General features: G+C 41.1%; 1 protein-coding gene across 1 annotated transcript; it reads right to left on the reverse strand.

Moving 5' to 3' along the window:
• Positions 1-323: 323 nt before the first annotated feature.
• LOC111263770 (uncharacterized) lies at positions 324-7,592 on the reverse strand. Its single transcript, XM_022839153.2, has 8 exons — positions 7,287-7,592; positions 6,708-6,875; positions 4,596-5,208; positions 2,257-2,417; positions 1,808-1,981; positions 1,315-1,443; positions 873-1,031; positions 324-582 (listed from the first exon to the last, which is right to left on the reverse strand). Exons 1-8 carry the CDS (start codon positions 7,582-7,584, stop codon positions 500-502), a joined length of 1,785 nt encoding a protein of 594 aa, XP_022694888.2. The 5' UTR covers positions 7,585-7,592; the 3' UTR covers positions 324-499.
• Between the last annotated feature and the right edge of the window lie 2,026 nt (positions 7,593-9,618).

The following is a 9,618-nucleotide window of genomic DNA, read 5'->3' on the forward strand; positions in this document are numbered from 1 at the left end:
CTGTTCCGATGCGTTGTTTCTAAAAGCCGATTTTAAAAAGATCACTTTTCGGCACGCCCGCCAGATATATTCTACTAATATACTGTTTATTTGTATCCACGCGCGGCTCTACGTAAACGCTGAAGAACGTAGTAGCTTTGACCAGAAAAGTGAACTCAAGTCCGCTCAAATGTTATTAGGTCTCTAAGTAAGTCTGCCTAAGCTCTTCAGCAAACATTGATCGCAGAGCTAGAACTAGGACTTGTGATCTACACTAGTCTGCATTGCTAAAAATGACGTCATTATGGACAATAGCTTACGCTACATACCGTATAATAAAAAAAAATGTTGCTAAGATTATTTATTTATTTAAGTTCTGTATTGTAGCTACTCTCACGATATATATGAACGAACACCTTAGAAGGCTGACTGTGGCAGCAGACGCTGCAGGTCCTTTGGCACTTTGTAGGCCATCTGTGCGTTTGTAGATACTGGTTGTAGATAATCATCACAGATCACTTTATGGTTCTTGAATGAGATGGCCCGGTATTCCAGCCTTTAACATTCGCACCGGACCTTGCGTTACGTGTAGAACGCCCCGCCCTAGCAAAAACGGTCACAAAGTTGGCGCAACGTCTACTTCGTGTAATATATGTGATACGTTGAATGAGGCTTTTCTAGAAATTCGATCCTGATTCAATTCAAATTATCAACGTAAAACCTTGAACAAGTTGTTTCTTTATAGGATAAAAAATCGCCTTTTTCATTAGGTATAGTTGAAAGCAATGTTGAGATCATAGCTTAATGGCGGACTTCACTATAACTGAATGAAGTTTGTTCCCTAATCTAAAGATATCATACGAGAAATGACGAATTCGTCAAATGTTTAGTACCTGCTCGGGCGACAATGTGACGCAGCTTGTCGTGGTTGGAAAGATGAGCGATGCGGAACTCGTTTATATAATTAAATTGTTTACAAATAAAGTTCCTCAACGAAAACAATTCAGACATGGCCACAGAATCGTCGATAATATGCAGTTCGAGAACGGCGCCTGTCAATTAACAAACCCAGATCATTTACCTTTCCGACAAACCATTCTCATTGCACATTAAATGTGAGTCGGCCGTCTCATCACACAACGCTGACCCTAACAACTTCTCGAGCTTTCGTGCGTTCCACTAAGGTGTCTTTAAGGCTAAGTAAGACAGACGCGCAATCATGATCAGTGTTAGTTTTTTTCCTTTTACCATTGAATAGAATATAACTAGAGTGTACTGCTAGATATTATTATGATGACGCCAGTACACAGGGTTACGTGGTGCTATGGTAAATACCTGCATCAACAACAGGTACAGCCTTTGGCAATCGATGGTGCACCCAGTTGCGAATGGGCTTTATCAAATCCCGCATACGCATACGTTCCCGGCGCTCGACTTCAAACCCGTACTCACGACGGCGAGAATCTAGAAGCATAGAACAAATCAATTATGTTCGTTTATCGTCGATAAACGCGTAAGGGAGCGACGATTCTTTGTGTCTGCGTGAAAAGCTTGATGGCGCACTCTGCTGCGACCTGAATATAATAAATGGAAATAACTAGAAAAGATGGATGAAACAGCTTTATAATTTACTAAATGAATTCTATCGGAGCTGGGCGAATAGCGGCATCCGGTGTTCGCCGAATAGGAAATCGAGCAGTCGGAGTATCCTGCGCATATATGTTGCCAATAGGAACAGCATCACACTCCTGGTATCTGACCCGAACTGCATAGATGACATTTAAAGTTGGTTGTTTATACAATCTGAAAGTAGCTGTGCTTGACCTACCTGTTATAGATAAATGGTGAACTTTAATTGTAATTGAGTACCCCCGACACACGCGTGCCTCCAATTCTTTGAACTTCAGAATCATTTTCACATCCAAATCAGCCATCACAATTGTCTTGTCGAAGGAGAAGTGCTCGAAGTCGTCCAAGGTGTTTGTCGCAATAATGATCGTGCCTAGTTAAAACCGCCGAGAGTACATTGGTACTAGTTCAATTTAAATCAGTGATCATTGATTCAGAATATAAGATAGTATTTGTTTTTTTTTTTAGTGACAATTTTAAATAGACTACATTTTGAGATTTTCTGCTTTCAGATCCAACTCTCCTGGTTTAGAGTGCCTTATCGCCAACACAGGCCTCAATATTAATGAAATTTCCTTTGATAGGAATACGCGCACAGACTAAAAAAAAATTTCTAATTTCAAGTAATTTAGTGACCTTCTCACTCACAGTAGCCTCTTATGTTTGAAATGGCTTTCCAGATGACCTCTTTGGTTTGCAAATCGATCTCAGCCGTCGGCTCGTCGAGAAGTACAATGGGTGGTTTCCCCACAAATGCCGACATTACAGCCACGAGCCGTCTTTCTCCTTTGGTCAGCGTAGACATCGTGCTGTGTATACGATAAAGTGTTTCTTCATGACAATTGTTAAGTACCCCATTCATTTCATACCGGATGAGACAGTTCAAAGAGAAACTGGCAACAGAGCAAGTAAGTAGTAACTAGCAACTAACAAAAAGCATCTTTTTAAAAAATTCTTACACGCATTTCGATAAGTTCGTATTTTCAAGCGATACATAGGCATTTTCTCGGCTTGAACGGGAATCTTCGAATAAATGACAAAAGCAAAGCTTTGAATCAGCCAGCTACACAACGATGATTAATTTTATCCAGTCACACAAATACTCACGTGCTTAATAAACTCTTGTCATTATATTTATATTAAACGCAAGCTATGCTCCTGCTATGCTCTATTCAACACTTACTTGAATATCTATTAGTTAAAAGTACCAGCATCGATCCGTACTAATTTTTTCGTAGTTTTTCCTAATGCTGCTGCGACGTCAACTGTCCTCCTTGATAATGAAATTACGTCATAACGCCTACTTGCGCCTTTTTTGAAGCACTTGCATCTCAAATGGTTGTTCTACAATTTAGGCACTTCATTTCTCATTCAACACCATTATACTACATTAAGCCCATTTTTCTCATAAGCATTACTATTCTGAGCCATCTATGGCGCTTTAGTTGAATTGAGTAGACTATTCAGCTGCTACAACCGAATATGACCGGCTACCTTTTGAACTAGTTGGGGTAGTAAAGGGATAATTTCAATATATGTAAGCGGTACTTTACTTTTTTCACACAGGCGCTTGGCAGCTTACGAAGAGTCACATGTCTATCATTCGTGTTCTCGCATGTAATTTCTACGTCTATTTCGGATGTCTCTATTTCGAAATAAATCGACAGAGGGATATGCTTGCCTACCAGCTGCCCTTTTTAAGGCACGGAAAACTTCATAATCACACAGGTCTAGGTCAAAGCAATGAACGGCCTGAAGCTAACGTTCGATGGTCCTTTGCTTAATCTAGAATGTAATTTAAGCACGGCGATGAGGTCTGGGGTTGTCATCAAGTAGCCAGACTGCGTTGAGGTACCAGATCGTTTTGCCAGCAGTCCTAAGTCACTTGAGAAACTCGAGATAATGAGCTGCGTTCCCTATTTTATTTGCAGCGAGCATCTCATTGCAAGTTCTATCATCAGCAGGTTCGAACGTAAAGTACGTTCGAACCTGCTTGACACTGCCATGGAACTCGATTGCTCTCCAGGGGAACGTTATTTTCTTGCCTGGCCCCTCTCCGGCTGGCAGTAGAAAGAGACTGAGCCATGCCTTGTCTATGGCGACTGCGTGCGTCAGATTAGTTCTTTGTTAATTAGAGTTTTGCAAATAGCACCTGGAACACACCATACGCGTTTCCAGCTGGTTTGAAGCTAATTCATTTTTTGTCACTATTTTCAAGCGTCTGGGTTATATATTATTCAGCACTCTCAACTATCTGTGTTATAATTCTATAACGTGTTACGTGTAAAACGTCAGCTTTAGCGGACGGATCTCCTTTTCGATTCGAGGCTCTGCGTTCGTAAAAAACGTGTTCGACTGCGCCAATGCGTTCTCGTTTTTCATGTCCCGACGTCTGTTGTCTAATTATCTACTGAATGGTTTCAGCTCTTTGATCGTCTGCGCCATTGACGAACGGTACTTTCACTTACAGCCTTCTTGTTTAGTATCTTCACTAATCATCGTTGAATTTTTGTCGCGCTGTGACCATTGAACGTTGCTCTTCAAAGTTACCAAGATTTTTTCATCTGAACTTATCTCTTTTGGAATGAACTCAACCGGTTTTCACCAACAAGTTTCCAGAAACTTGATTCGTTACCAGCCAATTTAAGTAACTAGAGACACATTTTATTTTAAAACCTGTACGACTTTCCAACAAGTTATACATTTTTTAAAATTTTCCGGACTCGCTTGAGGCAGCCTTATACATGATGGGGCCACTAAAACACAGAACGAACCATATCTTCCTGTTGGTAGGTTAAGTTAACGATTCACCTGACTTCCTGCGGGCCACAACGCATGATAATTTTACTGGGAAAATGCAATATCTTAATTGCAATTTTTAGATGGGTAAAATCCACTAGAAACAATTCTTAGTAGGGTACAATTAGGACGTTTCGAAATTGTACTGGCGGGCACCTATTAAACTGAAAATATATCTTGCCTCTTACCTGCGAAGGCGGTCAGCTACACCGAATATGGTAGCCAGTGCTTCGACGCTGTTTTGCCTGAATGCGTAAGGCATTCTATGCAGTTCAGCATGAGTCAGGAGCAGCTCAATTAATTGCATTTCTTGAGGAACCTCTATTTGCTTACTAAAATAACCGATCTTTGCCGGGTCAGTCTTCGGCGCTCCGTTAACGTACACAGTTCCGTATTCAAGCTTTAGTTCGCCACGAATAACTTTTAACAGAGTACTTTTACCGACTCCCGCTAAGCCCAAGATACCAAAACAAGAACCCGGGTCGATCACCAGATTAAGAGTTGTTGGTTGAGAGCAATGCACCTTAATACAGGCGTCCTTAAAAACAACGCTGCCCGTACGAAGAAACCGATCAATTTGAACTTTAGCGAAAATCGCCGCCTCCCGAAGGAGCGTCTCATCCTTACCCTCTGCCATAACAACTTCATGTTTCAGAAATTCTTCTAGCTCGCTAATGTTCTTTTTACGCCGACGCCGTTCCCCAATCAGGATCAACTGAGTGATCGAATTCCATTTTTGCATAATGACGATGAGGATGATATATAGGGGCTTTAAGAAGATCAGACTCCAGTAAATGTGCACTACGAAGGGAACAGAAAAGTAAACATAGATTATTTGAGCTTTTCCTCTCACCGTTACTTTCCTACGGATCAATCAACTCCAGCTATGGCGTATTTGCAACTAGTTTAACATTAATCCGATTGGTCTCACTAAGCTTAGTTCTGGTTTAATCTATGCTCAACGGTGCTTTACGAACTACAGTTGGTTGCAAGTGTTAGACAGCCAGCAACAGAAGACAAAACAACTTTATATTATTATTTATGAAAATAGCACACCCGATTGACGACTTGTATTCCAATATTGTCACGACTCTATCTAAAGATGGGGCTGAAAGGACATGCACCCGGCCGGAACACTGATCTCTAGGAATGGCGCCTACACATGTCCTTGTTAATGTAGCCTTTAGCGATTAACTATTTCATCTCAGGCCACAAAATTTACACGCTCAACATATGTGACTGTGAAGTGTTTAAGGCAGGACAATTTTTGCTGCGAAAAACGTTCGGAACAATTCTGATGTCGCTATATTATTCGTCCTGATGTGACCCGGAGGTTCCAGTGAGTAAAAAAACAACGGATATCGGTAAAAAACAATTGACTAGTTAGTTTCAAAAAATCGACCGACCCATAAGATCTAAAATGTTTTATTTTATTAAAGTTTTGTTTTCAGATTTCGTCATCAGAAGGGATCCCTATTAATTCGGCAGGGCAGATCAGGACAGACAATCAGGCGTTTAGCGTTAAGTTGTTTAATCTGGCTTTATCGGTATGCTTGAGGGGTTCGTAAGGGGTTTCAGTTTTCTTGAACAATGTTCCTAAGGGCAGGCCCAACGAGAAGGGTAAAGGTCATTTAATGAACACTTTCGTTGAGCCGCTGTGAGCTTTATTGAAGTACGGTACAGAAATGGCTATCATAACGTGTCACGAACCCAATAACTCTTTTTTCAAACAAACAAGAGTTACAGAAAGCCTAGACTAGGAATGTTTGAAGAGAAAGAAGCGAGCTTTCAAATCGACTACTTCTAGACATTGCTTTCGACTTCACGAAAATTTGAATATGAGAAAACTGACAACAGCTCTAAAAAGGGCAGCTGCTCCCTTTATGTTGAAATCTAACAGATGGTACCTCGAATTCAGATATAATTTAGACCCGTTGGAAACGGGAACGCAACCCATTTTCGGGCAAATTGCCAATCTAAAATTCTATTGGTCACCATCGTGTGTCCGTCCCCGGTGGTCGAGGAATAAGTGCCCCGTCTGCAAAAACCGGTTCTCGGCAGTTTTTTTTTCCCCGGCTAAACATCTTCAGTTACACAACTCTACTGATACCGCCAACATGATTTCTACTTCAATTTCTTATCCACTTCATATGACTCTGCGTACAACTTCTTTGGGGCTAGATTGTAGAGGAGTTTTGGTAGAGATCTGATTTTAAAATGAGTTACTGAAGTATTATATCTAGGCGATTTGAATTTCTCTTGAAAGCACATGAAAAAGGATCATGTTTGTGTGGACTCACATAATTCATTCGATGCCTTCTTTGAATAACACTGCCAGCCACCATTCACGCAGCATTGTCTTAAAGCGTACGGATTCCATGGGCAAACAAGTTGTATCACTGTCGGATCGGAGCAAACGGTACCAACACGTTCGCCTTCCAGAATCAAGTAAATTGCGGCATAAACAGCTAAAATCATAAACGCGCCTTTTTAGGCATCACGTGTTTATTTGCGGCCGAAAAGCAAGAGCAACAGACTTATATTTGATCTTCGAAAAAAGCGGGAGCATCTGTGAAATAGATTTTGAAACGCGGAAGAACAGTGCAAGTGCAGTTTTCAAGAAACTGTATTTGGTACTCGGGCTTTTTTGCCGGTTCTTTAATTAAAGATGGCGTCCGCCCGCTGCGTATATAGGCATTGTGAGATTCCATCATGTGATTCGTATCCTCTGTTAGTATACCTTTCCTATCGCCTAAAATGCTTGGAAGACTAACATAGAATACGTTTAGAAGAATTTAATTGCGTTTCGGTGTCTAGTCGGTGCTTGATATGCGCCAGGCGCCTGTCAAAAGGAAAAAAAACATCTTGAATTGACGTACCGCTTCCCGGGGCAATTATTGGTGACGCGACGTACATCCAAATGCTTTGTTTATAACCGTACAAATAGAGCAAAGTAAGGCACGTATAAGTGCAAAAAATGTAGACGAAGAGATGTATAGACGATATCCACGACGGAAGCGGGAGTGCGTATGCGATGCTGCTTAAACTTAGCTCGGAGCCGGCCAGCATCCCGAAAATGATGTAATCCTTCCATAAAGGGCCAGGGTCGTAAAAAGTATCCAATGTCCTCATTTGAAACGTATGGTGTAACCATGTAGGCATGATCACGAATATCATTAGAACGGCTGTGTCTAGATAGGGAGAATCGAAAGGTAATCAATCACACAAACGGACATGAACTGCTCCGTGGGAGGTTACACAAGCAAGAAACGCACGCAGGCCAACTTTTAAGAAGACATTGTTATTATTACCAAGTAACCGGCTTCTTGATAACCTTCCAATTAATCAGCTTATAATGCATTCTACTAACGTAATTCTAACAAATATCGAACGGTAAATTCGTTCGTTATAGATTATGGTAAACAGCATACCTAAAGGTGGTGGCCTAAGACTACGCGGTTCCATATTGGATCGATCGCACATGTGGTAGGATCGATTATGGAATTTTAAACCGAAGGTATCACAGAATCGGAAACAGACCTTCGAGATCTCAGAGATCGTACGGCTAGAAACAGACAATGGGAGGAAATAATAAGGCCACTGTCCCAAATATTGCCACGACCCTTATTACTGATATAAGTGATTACGAGAATATGCATGATCACTTGGGTCGAAGGACACTGCCAATTAGTACTTAATCAAACCTATCGTGGTGGGGCTCGAGCCAATGACCTTTGGTTAACAGCTCTAGACAAATCGTAAGTTTTAAGTTAAAAAGTCGAATTTGCACTCTAACAGTCCTTATACTCATAAATTCTCATGCAATTAAAAAAACAATATGCAATAACGACATAATATCTATCTTATTATTAGACTGGTAAAATGTACAACCGTTATTGTATGTTCTTCGCAAAGGTGCAGAAACACAATAACGGGCCTAAAACCATTGTCTAGTGTGAACACTCTTCTACACCAATTATAACGAAAAGCACAAGTGACTTAGAAGAACAACGTCTGAGTCTATCGACTACTTACTCAAGATAAGAAGTACGGTGTAGGTGCCGATAAAAAAAGGTAGTTTTGATAGGCCAGAATAGAATAGATGACGGTACAAAAAGGGCGTGTAGGTAGCGCGGACGCAGTAGAAGCTATTGGTGATAATGAAGACGATTACGATCATCCTAAATAGAAGGCTGGCGTCGCTTTCGACTAAGCAATACAATAACGCACAGATGTTAAAATTCCCATACGACCAAGTAAGCTTCATGATAGAATTAACTAACGATTCAGGCGACAGGCCGTAGCACATATGGTGGTTCTGATCGTTTTTCTTAGCTCATACAGTACACCGAATGTACGATACCCAGCCAAATCGGACGATCCGTTCGTGAGAGGTGTTCTCGGCCTGCTCAAAAGGTACTGTTACAATTGGATGCTGTTGAATCCACACTAGAGCTTAAGGCTGCTAACTTTTTTAGCTCAGAAATCTACTACAATAAGCTAACTGTCAGCACCCGGATGTACACGTAACATGATCGACTGCCTATTTGTTAGGCAAGCGTCAAGCGACGCACTATCAGAGCTAATGTAAAAGTCATGGCATCTGCAAAAAAAGCCAGATTTAGCGTGTCACAAATGACCTCAAAAATGATATGTGCCCCATTTGTCTACGACGCTCAACGACAACTTACAAGTAAGACGTTCCCGGTACGAGTCCAGTTTTGACTTAACGACTTTTAGAGTATACGATACACTCCTATTCTGTCTCGCTAGGGCTACGTTCAGTAGAGAAACAATGACGCTGTGAAGAATATCCTCATTATTTGGATGAACAGAAATCTCAATTACATCCGACAGATTTTTCGGGTCTTTTTTGGCGTCCAAACAAAATTCATACTTGCTCCGTAAAGTCTTGTAGCTGTCGCCTCTTTCCCAGCGATATCTATTTAAGCCTTTAAAATATGGTTCTATCATCTTTAACAGATCGGCATCCCCTCGGACGCAGTAATTCATAAAAGGATTAATCTCGTCGCTATAGTCGAGGTACATCAGGACATATCCGCTGTGCACAAGGAAGTAGGTCAGCGTTATCACGACGAGACAGGCGACTATATATCGGGCTAGAGGTAGTCGCGAAATATTAATTCCCGAATGTACTGCAACGATAAAGACAAATATCTTCATGCGTTTTTGTCTATTCGAACACAAATT

The sequence above is a fragment of the Varroa jacobsoni genome, unplaced genomic scaffold (assembly GCF_002532875.2).
Source record: "Varroa jacobsoni isolate VJ856 unplaced genomic scaffold, vjacob_1.0 scaffold_790, whole genome shotgun sequence".
Taxonomy (NCBI): domain Eukaryota; kingdom Metazoa; phylum Arthropoda; class Arachnida; order Mesostigmata; family Varroidae; genus Varroa; species Varroa jacobsoni.

Bases quoted from the DNA above. Each gene is read 5' to 3' on its own strand.
- LOC111263770 (XM_022839153.2), bottom strand. From the start codon at position 7,584: ATGATATTCGTGATCATGCCTACATGGTTACACCATACGTTTCAAATG. The intron at 2,418-4,595 runs GTAAGAGGCAAG...TCGTATACACAG, and splicing joins GTAGCTGACCGCCTTCGCAG to CACGATGTCTACGCTGACCA. The intron at 1,032-1,314 runs GTATTTACCATA...GTTAATTGACAG, and splicing joins TGTACCTGTTGTTGATGCAG to GCGCCGTTCTCGAACTGCAT.